The sequence below is a fragment of the Ammospiza caudacuta genome, chromosome 8 (genome assembly GCF_027887145.1).
Source record: "Ammospiza caudacuta isolate bAmmCau1 chromosome 8, bAmmCau1.pri, whole genome shotgun sequence".
Classification (NCBI taxonomy): Eukaryota; Metazoa; Chordata; class Aves; order Passeriformes; family Passerellidae; genus Ammospiza; species Ammospiza caudacuta.
The window spans coordinates 20,259,367-20,279,509 of NC_080600.1; the positions used below are offsets into that span (position 1 = coordinate 20,259,367).

The 20,143-nt window shown below is 39.5% G+C and overlaps 1 protein-coding gene across 3 annotated transcripts in view; it reads left to right on the forward strand.

Moving 5' to 3' along the window:
* Positions 1-18,563, forward strand: part of PDE1A (phosphodiesterase 1A) — a 197,767-nt gene extending 179,204 nt beyond the window's left edge. For all 3 annotated transcript variants that reach the window (XM_058809758.1, XM_058809759.1, XM_058809760.1), the window contains 3 exons: positions 9,247-9,522; positions 14,576-14,692; positions 15,018-18,563. In XM_058809758.1, the coding sequence (XP_058665741.1) occupies positions 9,247-9,522; positions 14,576-14,649 (350 nt within the window). In that variant the 3' untranslated portion in view covers positions 14,650-14,692; positions 15,018-18,563. The remainder of the gene's footprint in view (positions 1-9,246; positions 9,523-14,575; positions 14,693-15,017) is intronic.
* The last annotated feature ends 1,580 nt before the right edge of the window (positions 18,564-20,143 follow it).

The following is a 20,143-nucleotide window of genomic DNA, read 5'->3' on the forward strand; positions in this document are numbered from 1 at the left end:
ATAGTAGAACACCATCACAGTGCCCACGGCCACTTAGCTACACACTGCAGAAATTAGGCAGCCCTGAGCTGGTGACATGAAAGGTCCTTCAATGTGGAATAATGGAGAACTGTTCTGGAAGTTTGCCATTTCCAGTTACACAGAACTAACCAGCTTGATTCTGATGCATCAGCTTTTTGCTCTGCAGTTCTGGAGGGGTACAGTGCTGTCAAAGGGCAGTTTCCACTTCATTCCCAGGGCTTGGTTGGGCTCTATAAATTAATGATATATGTAGCCTAGTTTTGCTGGACTGTTGACAGGCATCGAAAACACAAGGCTACTTGCAGCAAGAGATTTAAAAATTACTTTGGGTAAGGTTGCAGTCAGTATCAACGAGGGGCCCAGCAAAATCCGGGAAACTGGGCATGCTTCCTACTCTGACAACCAGAGATGTTAATGTTCAAAGCTGGATGGATTTTGTTGAGATTGTTGTTGTCCTAACCTCCTTTTCTTCCATCAACTTGAGTAATGAAGCATGTCTAAGTACTTCCTGAACAGAATTATGGAGTTGCAGTAAAACATACATTAGGGAAGCTGATGGGTAAGTGAAAATAGCTGGTGTTGGGGCCAGGACATGATGAATGATATTGTCTCTGTATGATTGTGGCTGAATCTGTTTTTTGAGCTACTCTGTGAGGAAAAGATTTATAGAAATCTGCTGCCACAAAGAGGCTACTTGCTGCAACATCTGCAATTGACTGGAGTATGGAATAGAGACCTTCATGCCTGTAGAGGAAACCTTGTGAATAATGCAAATACTTTTGAGTACGCATTTATATTTTGTTAGTAAACAGATAGTAAGGTGTTTTTATTAATTAACAGCGGTGGGGTGGATTATATAGGTTTTGTGGAACTTGTATGTTCCATTCATTTGAAATAGAATGTCTGCATCCACAGTCCATACGTTGGCCCTGAGGACTGCTGTAGAAGAGTTTTTTGTTGAGTAACAATAGCTTTCTGTAGAGGACTTCCTGAGGTAGCACATAATCCTTGCCACTAAATGGAAAAGGGAGTCTTCAACTGGTCCAGTATATCTGCTCTGAAGCTGTACTCTGCAATGACTGAAAATCCTTAATCAGGCTGTGCAAAATGAACATCTAGTAAAGAATAAAAAATACTGCAATACATCCCCCTTCCCTTTAAATTATTTTCAGATTAACCAAGTTTGACTAAGCTTATAAGTCAATAACCTGAGCCCTTGAACTTCAGCTGATTAATCTCATCTTGTCTAGATCTCATGCTACCTTCTCTGATTCCATGCTTGATGAAAAATCTTTGGGCTGCTTTGAGCATGTGTATGAAGTTGTGTTTTATTTGTGTGTTAGTAGGAGCATGTACTGAGAGATGTAAGAGAAAAATCACTGCCAGGTGAAAGTGGTGCTATCATTGCTCCTAGGTAGATAATTTATGACAAGTCACAAATTGCTGAATGCCCTGAGGAGGTCACATGTTTGAGGACCATGTTGTGGTAGTAAATAGGCTGGCTCTCCATGCAGATCTTCAAACACACTTCCTGAGCTGACTATGACAAACAGAGCTGGTGCTGTTAAAGGAACCATCTGCATTCTTGTCAATGGGCTCTGCAAACATTGTTGCCAGTTTAGTTCACAGGCTCAGGAGAAGTTGTCCCTATAAAATGTAGTACTACAGATGCCCAAGGAGTACAGAAAGGAAACTAGCAACATTCCATATAATTTCCTGAGGATGACCTGAACTCATGCCAGCTTTTCAGGATAAGGTTACATGTGTAGCACCTGTGGGAGGCAGTTCAGCCGGAGCAAGGGCTGCCTTAGCAAGAGCCAGAGGAGATGGTCTGACTCCTGTGCCAGGCTGTCCAGAGGAAAAGACTCATTCTCAGTGACAGTGCTGTTGACAGGAAAGCTGTGCTGGAGATGCTGGCACTATCTCTCCCTGAAAAGACAGTTGCTGTGGAGGCTTGATTCAGAGCAAGCAGCTTGTGCAAGGAATAGTGTGCTTTTTGGAAAGGCCTCTGTTAGAAAGGGAAGTTCTTATCTACCTAGAGCACAGAGCTGTTTGAAAGCCTCCTTAAGAGAAAGCTCAGTAAATAGGATGGCTCCACTCTGCTAAAAAGGCCATGTCTTGTGTAATTGATGCAGCGGAGCTCAGTGCTCTATAGCCTAAGGGTCTTCAACCTTTCACCACTGGAGAATTAGAGGAATGTTTTTCAGGCCTTTCAGGGAGTGCTGTTAACAGGGAATTACCATAATGATCAAACATCTGGGATTCTAATTTGAAACCCTTGATGTTTAATTAATATTCCAAGCCCCAATCACCAGATAATCTGTCTCTGTTTCAACTCAACACAGTGATGAAGATACTATTCCATCCTGAGCTTTTTTCAACACATATTGTTGATGGCTGCTGCTGTTTGCAATTATTGTATAGTAGCAAATGGACAGTAAATGTGCTCAGATGTATCTGAGAGGTTCTTTCATTAGAGAATATGTGTTCTAAGTGGATTTTAAGGTCTGAAAGTTATTGACCAACTGAGAAAGCCATAAGAAGCACAAAACTTATCAGGAAAGATTTAAATACCATGTAAGATCCTTCATGGTGCCCTTCTTAGAACGTAATTGTAAAAGATTTTTTAATATTTTAAAAATACAGTTTATTCCTTTATTCATACTTGGTTTGTTCTATAAAAATGTTCCAAAGATTTAATAATAAAGTCGGTCTCAGGTATTCTTAACAGAATGTAAGGGTACAGACTAATAATCATGCTTGCCGATATACATGCTTTAATCTCTTCAGTAGGTATCATTGTAAATAAAGTTACAGGGATAAAAAAGTATCATTAATTTCTGTTTATAATGAAAAGAGGCACAGGCAGCTCAGGACACTCACCTGAGGTCATATGACAACACAAGGGTATGCAGAACAGCACACCAAAAGTCCAGCTGTCCATCAAATGGGCCCATCTTCAGGGTAATACAACAGCAGTTGTGTTACAAACTTATTGTTTTCATCTTATGCTTACGTAACTCTTCTAAAGAATTCAGTGGTACAGAACCTGAACCAAGTTTGCATTATCTGTGTGGAAAGACATCAGTGACAAATGTTGTCCTCAACACTTTTGGCAGTGCACTGGGCTGCCTGGCTTGACAGTGCATGCTGGGGATGGCTGACTACATCAAGGTGGGATGACAAATAAGTGAGGTTGAATGAGTCTCTCACACTGGCCTCTGCTTAATTTTGATGCTAAAAATGTGACAAAATAACAACTATTGCACCTTTGGAGCAGAGATCAGGTTTTTTTCCCCCATGGGCAGCAATTTTTAATGACAAATGTTTCTTCTGAAAGACCTGTGCATGGTACCTGCAGGCTCCCCTCGGGCACTTTCAATTCTGCATACTTCCAGTCACAATAACCACAGGGCTCAGTTCCATTTTGTCTGAAAGATTTTCTCTGCAGACTCACTAACAAGAAGAGAGTAGCAGCTGCTGAAATGTGAAAATCTGAGAGTGATGATCTGATAGCATGTTAATGCGACTTAGCAGCCGCTAGGAAGGGTGGGCCGTGGGAGGATGTGTGTGACAGTCACAGAAACTGACTGACAGTTTGGCACATGAAATCTACCCTAATGGACGATTTTAGTCTGTTGGAAACTAATCAATTCAGGAGGCTAAAGGAGTCCCATCTAGTATCAGTGACAGTGATTTTAATTGCAGTGCTAAAATGCTTAGGTCATAAACAGTTTCTGAACTAACTCAGATACATGTTAAGTGGGAAAAGAAGAATTTTTCAGCATGGTCTGAGTAAGTGCAAGGAGTGGGATGAGCTAAAAGTGGGAAGAAATGGTTGGTATTGGCAATACCTGGTAAATCACAGGCAAAGGACTGGTAAGTGACCTAATAATGGGACCTGTTTTAGATCTCTCTGGAGTACATCAGAGAGCTGGCCCATCTCTGCACGACAGTCTGCATCGCTTTAAGAACCTTTTCTCTCTAGCAGGATCACAGCAGCATGTCCCTTCCACTCCCTGTCCCAAAATTTCCAGCATTCAATCCCCTGTGCTTACAGCTAAACAGAAGTAGAAGGTGGAGGTAGCAACTCTAGGAAGCCATAAACTCACAAATTATATTTAACCAAGTCCTATAGTGAAAAGCTTTGATTGAATTAGCTAATTTAGTCTTTGATACTTTTTCTATATGACATAATGCTATAAATGCTATAACAATAAGTGGCACTGGATTACATGGTTTGCAGTGGTTTTATATACTCCTATAACTGTGATGAAATTGGTGTGATGAGTAGAAAGTGGAAGGAATCTGTACCTAAATAACTCTGTACATTACTGCAATATTTTCTTGGATTTGAAAATGATAGGTTGGTTGGGGATAATCATAGTTGTTTGGGAACTTTTTGACACATTTTTAAACTTACTTGGTAGTTCCAGAGACACCAGGATCAGTCTTCTCCTTCTCTGCAGAATTTTGATGCTCTGTCCTGTCTTTTAATTTTCTCTTTAAAATGGCTGATGTGAGAACGTGTCTCCTAGAAAGGTACATTTCCTTCCCATGTTGTCCTGGTTTGGGTGTTTTGTCACTGCTTTTTGGAATTTCATTTTACAGTAAAAAAAGGGAGAAACCCAGAAAGCGAAGTTTGTCATAGTATACACAGAGATTCCATTACATCCAGCAGCATTCTTCATTACCGAGTCCTCAAATAATTAAATTCTTAGTGAAGATTAACAGCTTTCCTCTCTAATTCAATAGTTTCCCAATTGTTAAAACTCTCATGTCATCATGTCTTTCCGTAAAGGTTAAGAATTGTAGCTTATTTTCAACACAATAGCAGTGTGATTGAGCCGGTATTTGTTTTACTGGGATTTACAGGCACGGCCATTAGCTGGTTTGAGATGTCCTGCTTGCACATGGCTCTTGGGTTTTTCCTCCCTATTGCTGTTAAATCAAGACATGCTCAAGTGATGCAATTGCTGCAAAGAGGAAGGTGTTTTACAAGCCATGTATACTCTGCAGGTCACAGCAGCTGAAACCTCTTTTGTGTGCTACAGAAAGGTGAGAAAAGAAAGCTGATGGACAAAGACAGAAGAGAAAGTTCCAAAATATAGCAAAGCTTCCTCACCACTTGGGCCATGTCCTGAAAGTGTTGCTGCACACATTGGCAGTGACAAACAGGGCTGGTGGAAAGCAGTGTGGTAGTTGATGGTACAGAACCTCCAGGGCATCTGGGGTTCTCTGGGGACACCACAGACTGCTACAGCTGGGGGCTAGAGATTGAGTCTTGTGGCAGTTTTAGTGTTCTATGGACATTGCAGTCTTTCATTGGACTGATAGGGATTCAGTACTCCCATTCACTCCAGCAAACAATAAAAAAATGCAATTTAAAGAAATCAATTAAATTTTCTGACACTTGTTAAGTGAAAAACAAAACAAAAAACCCTAGTGACTTAATGAAAAAAGTGTGTAATCTGATTAAAAGAAGAGAGGAAAGAAGTTGCCTTCACTAGTTAACACATTTTCTGCAAATACAAAATTACTGAGTACCAGAATTTTTCAGCTATTCTGAAATTTGGCTATTGCCTTACAAGTCCTGCCAGTTTACAGATATTACAAAATATTGTATTACAAAATATTGTAATACAAAATATTGTATTACAGTTATTTTACCAACAGCCTGAGCACAATGGAGGAAGGACACCCTTTCTATCATGTTTGTGTCGAATGCCACTATTGCTTCCCATAAAGGACTGTTCTGCATTTCTGTGCTCTTTCCTGCCTTGAAGCACAGTCCGTTACGAGAAGGGTTAATAGAATCCATTTATTTTATAGAGGAATTCACACAAATTTTGCTGAATAACACTTGGATTCTTGTAAGGAAAACAAACCCAGCAGCTGAAAAATGCATAAACAGGCCTGGCTCCTGGCACTTTTGCCAAGTTAAAGCAGAGAGAGCAAAACCAGTAGAAACATCAACACATACCCTGAGCTGACTGCACTGCACAATGTTCTCCTGCCTGCCTTTCTCTGAATGGCTGTGACAGTCCCTGAGCTCCTCAGTGCCTAACAGACACACCCCAAAACACAAAAACTTTTCTGACAGCCAAGATAGGTAGTTGTTTAATATTTTATATCTTATTAATCTATTTATTTATATTGATTATTGAGACTGCTCAAATGCCAGATTACCTGGTGCATTTAGCACACTCCATTTCCATCTCTGGCTGGCCATGGGAATGTGCCCATAGGAAGGGGGAGCTTGCTTTTCCCAGAAGCCCAGTGCAGGGTGAGGGTCCTGGCATTTTGGGGCTGGCTGGAGGCAGAGACTGCCACAGTGTTTATTACAGTTCCTCCTGCACAGCACTGGGGGTCAGAGATCATGCCAGCTCCATTTCTCTTACACTAGTAGGATTAATTTAGCATTGCCCTGCTTGAATTCTACTTATTTGGTCACTGTCCCGGTCTCAGCCTCATTTAGACTGCTACATAATTCTGTTTCATTAGAGTGATATAGGACAACAGAAATTATAGAGAATTCCAAATATTATATGCACTATAAAGGTCCCATGTATTATAGAGTACAATTATTAGCTGTTATAGAAAGCAGAAATCTACATTTTCCCAGCACATTTAGCATATTCCACAAGTGGCTGACACACCATAAGAACACAGCATTTTTCATCTTTCTAGCAGTGGATTAAAGCTGAGGGGAGCAAAGCAAGTCAGAACATAGAGTCAGACATCCAGCAGGTGACAGACTTAATACTAAGAATTGGGGGGGGGGGGGGGGGGGGGGGCTCTTAATGACATTTGTGACATCACCATGGAGAATTTTGTACTTGAGGCTTCTCAGTCTCAGTCACTCCCAGCAGCCGCTCCTGGTGGTGGTCCTGTAGTCTTACACCAGTTTAACTGCAGAAGGCTTCACTTTTATCTGGTATATAACCAAGTGTATCTTGGTGCAGAGATACTTCATTTCAAAGCTCCATCCATCAGTTAGTCCCAAATTAGAAATTGGCTCTGGTTTAGGTATCCTTAAACTGACAAATTTGAGATCATGTCAAGGACTGTCATAGAAATTGGAGACCATAATGACTTAAATGAGGAAAAAAGCATCAGAGTTTTTATAATTAAACTTTTAACCTTCATTTGCCAGTTTAAGTTTGCTAGGGAGTGAAGAAGAACAATTTTAAGTTTGGATATTCGGCTTTTTGAACAAAAAAAAACAGTGGATTTTGCATGTATGAATATTCTGAACTTTCTTATTTGAGAATAAAACAGTCAGCCATCCAGTTACACCAAAACACAGCTGAATTCTGGCTAGAATAGTCCTAAAACAATATTCAATGAGAAAAATACTCTCTTCTTACTAGGTTTTTGGTTAATCTCACCAACATGAGCTACATTAATATTACAGTTTTATGTGTGTTTGTAGTTCAGCTTTGCTTTTTTTAACTTACTGATGCACCTGAACAGTAAGTTAAAAACTATTAAAAAATACGTGAAATATTTTATCTTTTAATTTTCTTGGGGTTTTTTTTATGAAGCTAAGGAAAAATACTGTAGTTGTTCCATTTGGAGGTGAATGTGGCGCATAAATCACTTTCATAGGAAAAAATCTTTATGTAGGTAGGTTATATCATGAGTGACAGGTGCTTTAAATAATGTCTCTAGATTGAACATAAGTTGCATCAAGTTCCATATACATATTTTTGAATGGCTTTAACCCAACCTCTTCTTTGTAAGAGCTACATTGAAGTCTGTAAAAAAAGACTACCTGTCCTTGTTTCAGAAGATTTGGAATGTAAACCAAGCAGGACACTAAAGTTTTGGAAAAAATGGTTTAAAATGTAGAAATTGATCAAATTTTAAAGTTCTTGATTTCTAAAAGAAGTGTACTAGAAAGCATAAATGACAAAAAAGGAAATTAATCATTTCATGCTTCTGCACATTGGGTTTGAAGATACTCCCTTCCATCCCATTTCACAGACCAAATTGTACTTCAGGGGGAACTTTTATCTGGATTTATAAAAGTGAGGTGGTGCAAAATGCTGACAGCAATAAAAATGTGCTTACAGTCTGGGTTATCTTTCAGCTGTCATGTGCAATCCCTTGTGGCCTGCATTTGGACTGTTCACTCAAAATCAGAGTTTCTGGGAGTTGCCAGTTGAACTCCATCCGTATCTCAATGATTGGTTTGCTTCTTTAGTAATTTCTAACATCCAAATTAGAAATTTTGTGCAATATCATGCAGCTGTTTTATGCTCGTGTTGTTCAAATTGCAATGCTAACTTTTTAAATTGACAGTATGTGGTATCTTCTATACTAGTGTACAGATTCTAAAATCTAAATTTATGAAATGCACATTACAATAGCAAGAAAATAGGCCTTTCATGAACATGGTACATTTATTTTTTGTTGGACACTTCACCTGCCATCACAAGTTTTCCATTCTCTGTTTATTTTTCATCTAGTTATTCCTGGTGCCACCTCTCTGTACTGTTCTGTTCTTTCTCCTTTTACTCTGGGCCATTTCATTTGTACTGTTCTCTGGGTCTCCACAATAAAGTAATGAGTAGAGCCTTCCACAAACATTATTTTTTCCTGTTGCTGCTGTCCTCTGAAGCACAGTTTCCCCCATATCTGTCCCTTCCCATTCTAGATGTGCCTTTAGCCAAAATGGCAGTGGTATGGGACAGCACATACATAACACCCTATAGCTCGTTCCAGCTGGTTCCCAAATGGATGGTTGGGACTTTTCCAGGTTGATAGGCCAATTTCCTTCAGGGCTTCCCCTCAGCTTTGATGCCTGCCCCATCCCCAGGAGGGCATTCCCCTCTATGCCCTCTCCGTCTTGCAGAATTGATGAGCTCTGCTCTTCCAATTCCTGTGCTGTAAACACCACTGCAGAGGGACATGCCTGCAGAAGGGGTCCTCCTGCTCCCATCCTTCAGGTTACTGTTGTCTGATGATGCTCCTTGCTCTGTATTTTGGCCAAAAAAGAGACACGTTAGACACCAAACCAGAAAGGGGACTGCTATGGTTCAGCTGCAGTCGTGCAATCAGGAGCAGAATCTGACCCATATTAAACACTGGGCATGGCCTCATGCAGAAAGTGATGTTCACAGTATTCCTGTGTGCAGCTCTATATGTCACTACTCTGAAATAAAAAAATTGTGGCATATCCTTCTTATCTAATTCACCTATTTTGTTCCCTCTTTGTAGAAGAACTTGTGAACAATGTTGGTGAACAGGAAAAAGACCAAAGCAGAAATTCCACAGATGCACAGTTACAGGAAGAGGCAACAAGGACACAAAATGAGAGTAGTCAGGGGAGTGATGGTACAGCCTGTCCTCCCAGATCCATCGTCCTACAAGTAGTCTCTTTGGACACTCCTCTGAGTGATGAACCCAGCTCAGAAAAATGCACTAACTCTGATCCGAACCAGAAAGATCTCAGCGATGCCCAGCAAGAGACCCAGAATACAGCCCCACTGAATGGTAATGCTTCATCACAGAGCACAAGCCAGTCTCCTGGAGCTGTCCAGGGTGAAGCTGCAGCAGTGTCTGGTATCTCCCTGTCAAACATCAACAGCAATGTAAAATACTGAAATAAGGTGTTGGACAAACCACCAGCACAGAACAGTTTGTTCAGGCCTGTGTAAAAGTGGTAGTATCCTAAAACATCAAATAGAAGCATATAAAAAAATACCAACTTCTTGATATCAGCTATTTGGGATCTACTGGAAAAATTCTTTAGAGAATATACTTTAGTTGAACTTGAAGAATGGTTTTAGAATAATTTAAAGAATAAGGTGAACTTATTCAGAACAGATCTATTTAACATTTTCTTTTTGAAAAGAAAAAGTAATTACACTATTAATATCTGCTCCCCTTAGTTTGGGTACCTAATACGATTGTTATTTTGTAAACCACATCCTATGTACCAAACATAGCGTGAATCCAAGAGTTAAGCTTAAGTAGATGGAATTTGCCAACTGTAGTAGTCATGGGACTGTGCCATTCACTTAATCAGGAGGATCAGTCTCTTGACTGTAGCTGCTAGACAAGTGGAGCAGCCAGAACATCGCTGAAATGTCAGAATATGTTTTTAGAGCATAAGTATTTTATCCCAAGATGACCATGTCTAGTACCTGGAGATTGCAACACAGTGTCAAGGGCAGCATGCCCAAGCCATGAGGAATAGACGTTATCAAAGAGGAAGACACTGTACATCTTCATTTTATTTTCTAAGTTTGCTTATAGTTAGAATAAGCTTTGAGGTGTTAGGGTAATGAGAAGAATCAAGGATATAATGACACTTCTTTTCCTCACTTTTACTTAAAATGTGAAACTCATTAATGCTTTAATGACAGCAAGCCTTGCAATATTGTGCCAGAAGTATGGCATTGTCTGAGCAGCAGCATTGAAGTGCTTATAATGCTTAGCTTAGACATGAGTATATGACTTGGCATATTTCTCAAAAAACCTTCTTATGGAGAACTCCCACCTACTCTAGATTTCCACATTCCATGGCTCCATGCTTTTATTGTTGACAGGTTTTTTCCATCAGAAATAACAGATGGTTAATTTAGGGCCCTAAATCAAAATATTTACACTAAAATTACTTTCACAGCATTTGACGTTGTCTAATAACTGACATTTTATCTTTTGACATGTATTTTTTACAACAGGTTTGTATTAAAGCTCAGCTTAAAATTTAAGTGCCTTAGAGAAGTCCTTCATCTCCTGGATGAGAAATGCTGTAGGAAATGCTGCGTCTTTTATCTTTCAGACTTGGCAGAAGGTAGCTGTGGTGTAGCTGTACTTGTGGGTCTTCAGATGGCTGATCAACAAAAATTATATTTGAGAGATCAGATACAACTCAGTATGCAGTTAGTTCACATTGTTGCGTGAGCTTTACATTCCACCTTTCAATCTCTACATTCCACTCTTCAAATGAGAACAGAGATTTCTTATAGCATGCTAATCTCATTTGTTTTCTAAAGCAGGAAATTTTTTAGAGAATGCATTTTACTTTGAAACTTCAAACTGAGAAATTTATTAAATGAATAAGAAGCCATTAGGTTTTCAATACTGTTTTTGCACCTCTGTTGATGTCCAGTGGATGCAGACAAGACTCTTTTAACCAAGGTCAGACATTTTCAATGGAATGCTGCTTCAAGCAAGCAGAGGGTAGCAAACACCTGACCTTTCTCTGTTTCACGAATTAGACTTATTTGGGTGTTCTAAGAGACACCATACATCTGTCAGGACACTCTCCATGTTTCTTCCAAGAAGGCTTCTCTACTTCTGTAGTTTCTGTACTGAGGGTTGGGGGGTAGAAGGCTAAGGGGATGCCCAGAGTGCTTGCTGACTCCTGGGATGAAGAAGTGAGCACCTGTGGGTGCTAGGGCTGGAAGAGTGAGATAGAAAGGAAAAAGAAAAGCAACATGGTTATTCAGGTTGAAATTTCATATGTTAGCTGTCATTGTTCTATCTTTTATAAAAAGCAGAAAATCCAGTTAAGTTTTCTGTGATTCAATTACAGCAGTTGGGGAACGCTGGAAGATGATGTGTGTGCATTCTTGGGAGCTGTCAATGAATGTTTGGATGTGCTATGATGTGGGGGTTCCCCATTAAAAAAAAAAATAAAAAGGGGCTGTTTTCTGCTTTTTGTGTCACATCTCATTCTAGGTGTAGTTCTTGTAGACCATCACATTTTAGTGGCAGGAGTAGCTCTGCCCTGGGTCCAGGTTGGTTCAAAGGGAAGACTGGAGCGTCGCTGTTACAACCACTGCAGTTGAGACTGAATGTTGTTTTTTTCCACAAATACCTTTTTTCCTTTCCATCATCTCACTTTAATTTAATTGAATGATACAAGATTAAATGAAACTATTATAAGATGATTTTTTAAAGTGATGATTTTCCTTTACTCCCGAGTGATTTATTAATTAGAACATTAATTTTAAAAACTGCTTATGTTTAATTAAACGACTCCGCATTTCAGTGATTTATAAATGCTAATTGGCAAACTTAACTCCTCACTTGTGATGATAGCCACACTAATCCTTAATATCAAAATGCAAGGGAGATAATAAATCTGTGATAAAACGGATTGCCAGTAGCTCCACTCTCTGTGACAGGGGACGACTGCCCAGTCCCACCGAGTGTGCAGCACATTCCACATCACCAGCAGTCAGCCTGTGAGAGCAGCCAGGCTAAACAGCAGTGGGCAGATCCATGCCATCCACAAGCCAGTTTGATTTATGGTGCTGCAGGTGGCACCAGGGGATCCCCTGTGCCAGGCAAAGGCTTGGTGGCCGCTCAGTGCTGCGGTGGCTCAGCGAGTGTGGAATCTCCGTGTCCCAGCAGAGCAGGAGCAGATTGCTGTGCTGCCTGCTTCCTTGGGTACACCAGGAGCCTGGGACTAAGGGAAGGCAGCCCTGATCAGGCATGGGTAAGGATGGAGGGAAGGTTAGATTTAAAAAGCAAATAATGTGTTTATAGAAAAGATCGGGTTTAGAAGATAGCAGCCATTAGCAATCTCATTTTTTTATCACATAAAAAAACTTGATGTACAAACAGAAAACCATATACACCTTAGAAGTTACTGTTTAGTTTTTTAAATTTACACCACAATATATGAAAGATATTAAGCTATTAGGGACCTTCCAGAGGAGGCCACATGATGGGAAGGGTCTGGAGTAGAAGCCATATGAGGAGCAGCTGAGGTCACTTGGTCTGTTCAGCCTGGAGAAGAAGAGACTGAGGGGAGACCTCATTGCAGCTACAACTTCCTCATGAGGGGAAGAGAAGGGGCAGGCACTGATCTCTTCTGTGGTGGCAGCGACAGGACCTGAGGGAGTGGCCTGAAATTATGCTGGGGAGGTTTAGGTGGGATAATAAAGGTTCTTCACCCAGAGGGTGATTGGGCACCAGAACAGGCTCCCTGGGCAGTGGTCACAGCACCAAGGCTGACAGAGTTCAAGAAGCATTTGGATAAGGCTCTCAGGCATAGGGTGTGGTTCTTGGAAATGGTGCTGAGTGAGACCAGGAGCTGGACACGATGATCCTTGGGGGTCCTTTGCAACTCAGCATCTTCTGTAATTCCATTAATTGTCTTGTTTTAAGGCTTTCACAAACTCAAGTGTTAAATTTAAAATCTGAATATTTAGATAGCTTTTGCTTTCCTACTTCTTCCCACACCCCCCCCTTTTTTTTGTTTTGTTTTTGTTTTTACAGATAATAATGCTAATAAAGTTTTGCTAAATCCCTCCAAAAAGAGCCACAGGCTGAAGGATCTGTAGACATTCTTGTTCTAATTAATGCTATTCCAGTTTTGAGACTTTAAAAGCCTTTGAGGTATTGGTTGTCTGTATTGCACCTACATTAAATTGATTGAAAATAAAGGGTGGTGTAGGATGCAGTTTGTGGGAATGTGGTCCATCTGCTTGTGTCTGCATTACAGAGTGGGCAGCACACACTCTGCCACCATTCAAGGTAGTGAAACAAAGGTGAAATCAGTAGCAATTCTTATTTGTTTACAGTGAAGCCATGGCAGATTTGTAGGTATTAATTTTCTTTTTTCTTCATGCCTGTTCACTTGAGTTTTCTTTCCTCTCTTCCTATTCTCTTTTCTAAACAGTCAGCCTCTTCAACTCGCCATCATCTTTCAATTTTCCTTTCGGATCATGCATCATCTGCTTTCTCTTTCAGCTACTTCTACCTTAGTTTTCTGGCTTTCAAAAATATTCCCCTCACTATTTTTATAACTTTTAAACTTCTCCCAGATCATCTTTTCCACTTTAGAGACTTCTATGCTTTTTCTTTCTGACATTTTCAAGTCAGTGTTCTTCCTGGTGGGATCTCTCTATCAAGTGGATAAAACTGAGAAGTTATTATATGTAGTTAGTAAATAACATTGTGAGTTTGCTACATTGTACCCTGCCTGCCATCTCAGTGTATAAATCCCTCAGCTGTACTCATTCAAAGCTACTGAAGGAATAGTTTAAGTAACAGTTTAATTCTATGATTGTCTACTTGAGATTCATGTTGTATCACTTAGTTTGAAAGCTGCTTGTGTTACTCTGTGTCATTTCTCCTATCTGATTGAATTTAGTTCTTAGAACGTGACACTGGCATCTTTCATTATCTGGGAGGAACTCAGACTCTGATTTGAAAGCCTACAGTAAAGAGGATTTAAACAGTGCTTTGCAGAGGGTGAATTTTGACTTTCAATAAGCTGGAACAAAAAAAATGAACCAAACCCACTTTATTCACACTCACGTAAAAGTCTTCAGAGTTTTGTTTCATGCTGTGATCTATTGCTTTCATTCTATCTTTTACCTTGTGGATTAACCATAATGATTATTTAATTCAAGCTGATGATTATTCTGGTGAGAAAGCAATTAAAGGAAGCAGTGACTGAAACCTCATTTTATCCTTAAAATATCTTGAGGAACTAGATTCTGTCTGTCTATGGCTGTGCAGATTCTCTTGACTTGGTTAACTGCCCCATTCAGGTTGCTAATCTCATCTGTTTGTCTTCCAGGGGAGCCTAAACACTGTAAGTCAGAAGATATTGTGAAAGCCACGGAGCAGACAGAAGCACTGGTACAGAACTAGATCTGCTATTTCTCATAAGCTTCTGACATTTCAGGCAGGACAGGTAATTTGGTAATTTCTTTCTTTTAATGGGGAGTGTATTATACCATAAAGGCTTGCTTAGTGCTATTCTTAACCTTTTTGTTCCATCCTAGTTGTCCTTATGTTACAAAATGTTGAAATGAGGACACAGAATACCCCACTTTCAATGTCACCTTAAAAAAAAATCCAGTATAAAGAAAGGAAAACCAATACTTTTAAATCTGAATCCTTAGTGTCAGACTAAATGATCATGTGAAAAATCATCCTCAATTCAAGTACATGGAATATTGGAAGAAGTAGTATCAGAAATCTCTTGTTTATGAATTTTCATTTGACCTCTGTTGCAGGAGAAAAGAACTCTAGCTGTTCCTACCTCATGATCTCAGAGGCTGTTATCTGTCAACTTGTTCTTGGATCATCCTATTTCTGTGGAGAGTGATCGAACAAAATGTTCAAAACTGTAAAATGTAAAACCCTGAGCTGGTAACTCAAGGCACTTAAAAATTCACAAGATTTCAGTTGTTTTTGTGTTGCTATTTCCTCTTCTATTCTGCTTTCTTAAACTAGCCAAAATAATCTTTTCAGCCAAAGTTGGACCTTGCTTTGTTGCATCACTGGTACCAGACATTTCCAGTTAATCATGAGACGTGTGAAAACATGATGTTTGTCATCTGCCTGGGATTGCTGTTACGTGTCACTGCTGCTGGTGTCCACTGAAAATGGAAAATCCAAACGAAATGTGTTTCTTGATACTTGTTCATGCAATCATGCTGCATGCACCATAAAAGTCCTACTTGTTAGCTTCCTTAAAATATCTGGAAATAAATGTTTGTAGACTGTACAGGGAAGTTGCAAAGTTACGCTGACCAGCCTGCACAAATGAAGATTCTTCCCCCCTGCAGTGGCTGCCATAAGGACAGAACTGGTATTGAACAAATTTGAAAGGTTTTGAAAATTCTCTTAAAAATTAATTGAATAGCATCTGGCATTAAAGATTAAAACATTCTGAATTCTGTAATATTTTGAACAACAACACTACTGGTGTCAGCTCTTCCATGAAGCTGGTACTTATTGTTTTATTGGGTGGAAGAGACAGCAACAGAAATACATGAAAATTGCTTCACTTCAGCAAAATGTTGTGTTGCCTCTCAGACAGAATTGGAAGGTGACACAGAGGCATTGTGTCATGGTTTATCTCAAATGCAAAGGTGACAACATGCATCCAGCAACATCTTTCCTAGAGTTTGTTTCTTTTTGAGGGGCAGCAAAAACAGCAGCACACAGGCAGTTACCTCTGCAAGAAGCCTCAGAATGAGCCCTCCAGCCCAAACTGTGCCCATAAAGGAACTCCGTTTTCATCTCTTCTTCCCTTGAGCTGCACATGACCCCTCCTGATTTGTCTGGGTGTCTCACACAGCTGCAGCCAACCTCATTTCCCTCTGCTGCAACCTGCCAGGAAATTCTAGGCTCCCGTTCAGGTTGTAGGCACTCAGGTGGCTCCCGACGCTCCCTGTTCTCCTTTTTGGACCCTGTGGTTATTACCTCACTGAAGAAAAAGTCTTTCTAATCAGCCATGGTCCGCTCTGAAGGGGACTTGTGGGGGCAGTGGCACTCTCCTTTGTGCCAGGGGCAATTGGGACCTGTGTGCTGTTCATGTGCTGCTTCAGGGACCCAACAACCAGAGCTCAGCAGGCATCAGGCTCCACCTCCACAAGGGCACGCTTGGTCCGACTGAAGAAGGAATCACCAAACAATCCCCTTTGCTGACCCTTACATGTCACACCTGTTGACTGTCTCTTTTCTGACAGCAGAGCAGTCAAAGTTGAGCTGGGAACAGTGTAAGTTCTGAGCCCTGGGACAAGGGCATGCCAAGAGGCGGAATTCCTGTCGTTCAATATGTAAGCCATATATGTGCTATGCATAAGTAGTATGCATAGTTTTAACTTAAGAAATGTTTGTGCATATAGGATGTAAAAAATACATTTAAATTGTTTTGTGTATCTGGTCCAAGGCTTGTATTTAGCATGGACAAATTTCTGTACAGTGCCGTTAACGAATGAAAATGTTAACAGATGAAATTGTATCATAGATGTTATAACGCAATCAATATTTTTTGCTAAGAGTTAAGAATTTATATATATTCTCTGCTGGTGTTTGAGCAAATTATTAGTAGCCTGGACCGCTCTGTGCACCTTTGCATCCTTTTTGGGAATGTTGGACTCTTTTTCTTCCTTTGTAATAAAATGTAAACCATCTTATGGCTTCTTATTGTCCTTATGACAAGAGAAGAAATTTAATGGTCATATCAGACTTTTTTAAATTGTAAGTTGCCATTGCTGTGGCAGTGGAAAATCTTTTTGATTAAGATCTGAGAAGTCAGAAACTTATTTTAGATAAGTAGATAATCTATAGTTCCCACCAAATTTGAAAAGAACAAAAGACAACTACTATCTTTAAAAACTGGGCCAGTTAGATATTTGCTACTGACTGTTTTTCAACATGATAATTTATGATTCACTGAGCCTGAAAGTCCGAAGCAATCAGAATTTAATCTTTATATTGTATTTTCGCTTTCAGACTTTTATCATATTGAACTTAAAGTTTTTTCCTGTGTCTCTATCCCGTTGACATTTATTACACTGCAAAAATTTTCCCCTGAAAATACAAGCAGAAAATATAACAGATTCTGCAGAGAACTTGAAGCACCCTGTGGGGCTCTCAGTGTCCTGCTGTCATAGTGAGCACCAAGATCTCCCTCTGCAGAAGCTAGAAGGAGCTCCTGGTCTCACAGGAGGTGCTCATTGCCTGCAGATCTCATTCATTAGGACAGAAGAATGATTTTTCTATAAATAATCCTATTGCTCATTTGTATTCAGATTTTATCACTGTGGTAGATGTTACTGAAATACAAGAAGAGTCTTTAGTTTTTTGTTAATGTCAGCTGACTCTCTTCCTTTTTCCTTCCTTTATTCTTAGCAAGATTTTGCCTGGACATGACCCAAAGCTTGGTGTGTTGTTTGGATGAGGAGAAATTTTCTGTGATGGAAAAGACCAATAGAACCAACACATGCTGGTTTAGGCTTTGGGCTGGGTGAAATTTGGGTTCATTTGGGAGAAAGGCTTCTTGAGAGAGCCTCTCCCAGGACAGTAGTTTTATCTCTGAAACCTGTAAGGCTGCGCTACCAAAACACTGCATGGGGCCCTAAGAAATGGTGTTTGTATCTGCATCTCTCCCACAGCATTCTGGGCATGTACCCTGCATCGAGCACACCGACCAGCTGTAGCTATAAATGAGCCCTCAAGAGTTTTATTTTGTACTTTTATCTTGAGATATATGACAGATATATTATGTAATATTGTTATGGGTTATGATCTAGCCAAGTTTTTTTTTAATTTAATTTTCAAGGAGGCAATCTACAACTGTGTGTTTTTATTCTGCTGTATTTGTCCATATTTCCTATGATGATATTCCCAAATAAATCTGATTTGAGGGCAAGGATTGTGAAGCTCCTGAGTGTTAGTTACAAATTTGATTTCCTGGAGCAATTTGCTCCTTTGTGTATGACTGACTTTGAGAAGTGACACTGTGTATATATGGTCATTTCCAACCCTTTCACCCATTTGGGACTCCACGGTTTTCCCATTATTGTCCCAGTTTGCCACACAAAACTCACTCACATCCTCATGACCCATTTGAAAACATTTTTTTTAAGCTAGTCTTGCCTTCTTAGCCTTTATGGCTAAAACAGCCCTCACATGAAGAAAATCATAACCAATAAAATATTTTTTATACAAAAAAAAAATACATACTATGGTTGAAATTGAAGGAGCCACTGGGACTGTACTTGTTAGCAACAATTCTTCAGGAAGGGTATGATTTTGAGGGATACCTTCATGGCATGGTGTAAATTTTATAATCCAAGTTCAGTGTAAATGGAATTAAACAGGGCCCCTATCCACTTGGATTGAAAATGAATGGAAAGATTCCTATAGGCTCAAACATGTACAAATCCTGACTAGGTACATGATGAAAATAAATCAAGACAACTACTTTATACCACATTCTTTGCAGTTCATCTTTTCCAGGTACCATCTGAGCTACATGCACAAAGGACCTTCTTCTTGTAGAGATGCCAGAAGTCAAACAAGCCACTACTGTGATAAAAATAATTTCAAATTAACAAATCAAGGTCACTAGTGGTAAGTGCCTAAAATGTGTATTTAGAACAGACTGTACAGTTATTGTATGAGAAAGAGGAAAATGTAAGTATGACTAACATTCTCCAGCAGCAGATTGGAGATTTCTGTGTAGAGTAGTTTAGCAGAAAAAGGTTTGTCTGAAAGGGGAGTACATCCTTTTAAAATAATTTTTTAAAAAAATCTCTTCCTTGAAAAACAGTATGGAAAAATGAGTGGAATTGAATTTAATGCTATGAGTAAAAGAAATTGTCCTCTGTCAAACATTATGCAAACATTTAGGCTACTTCCCTGGAATAATTTTACTTTCCTGGTCATTTAAGTACTTAATGTGTCTCCAGAGACTCCTTTTCCATGTCCCAGGGCAAACAATCAGAAGTTTTATCAAACTGTGAATATCTAAGTTTTCCCCTGGGAACAAAGAAAGTCATAACTGTGGAGTTATAAATGGAAAAATCTGTTATAAAAAATAGGAAAAAGTCTCTTATAAAACTTTTGGGATGAACTTTGCTGCAAAATACATTCTTTGTGCTTAGGCCAGTCCTTTGCTTGTGGCTTTTGAGTGGAGAATTGTTGGGGAACTTTACATTAGCTGAACTTGGACAGATAATATCTTAACAAAATCAGCTATTCTGAAATTACATAGTACATGAACTTTAAAGCTGTTGAGTTTTATGCATTTGCAACATCCTGTATAGGTCATTATTACAAACCAGAAGTAATGGAGTTGTGGCCAAATAAGGGGGTAAAAATCAAAATGGTAGGTGCACTCTTGACTTTAAGATGGAAGTTAAGCAGAAACAGAAGTTTCTTCATTTTTATTTGGACTGTAGTTTTAAAGCTTTCTCATCACCACATAGGACCTAATGCTGGTGCACCTACAAGCAGCACTCCTGAACCTGCAAGAAAGACTGTGGGACTTGTATCATAATACCATGAATAAACCTAAAGGTACATGAAAGTATTGGTAATTATTTGTACAAAGTCAGATATGATTATCTCAATCAAAATTCAATGAGCCAAAGGGTCAAATTCACCTATGATGCATTTCCATGAAATCCAAGAGAGATGGTGTCATTATACCAGAAATTAATTTGTTAATTGGATAGTAATTGGTTGTTTCTTGCTTTCTCTGTATTCAGCTGGCTTACAGATTTTGTTTTCTGTGGTGCAGGGTACTCTGAGGGCCTAATGTCTCTGTACAAAGCATGTGTTTAAGTTTAGGCCATATTGAATTCTTTTGTTGAAATTGTCCTTCTTTATCTTTGAGACTGCT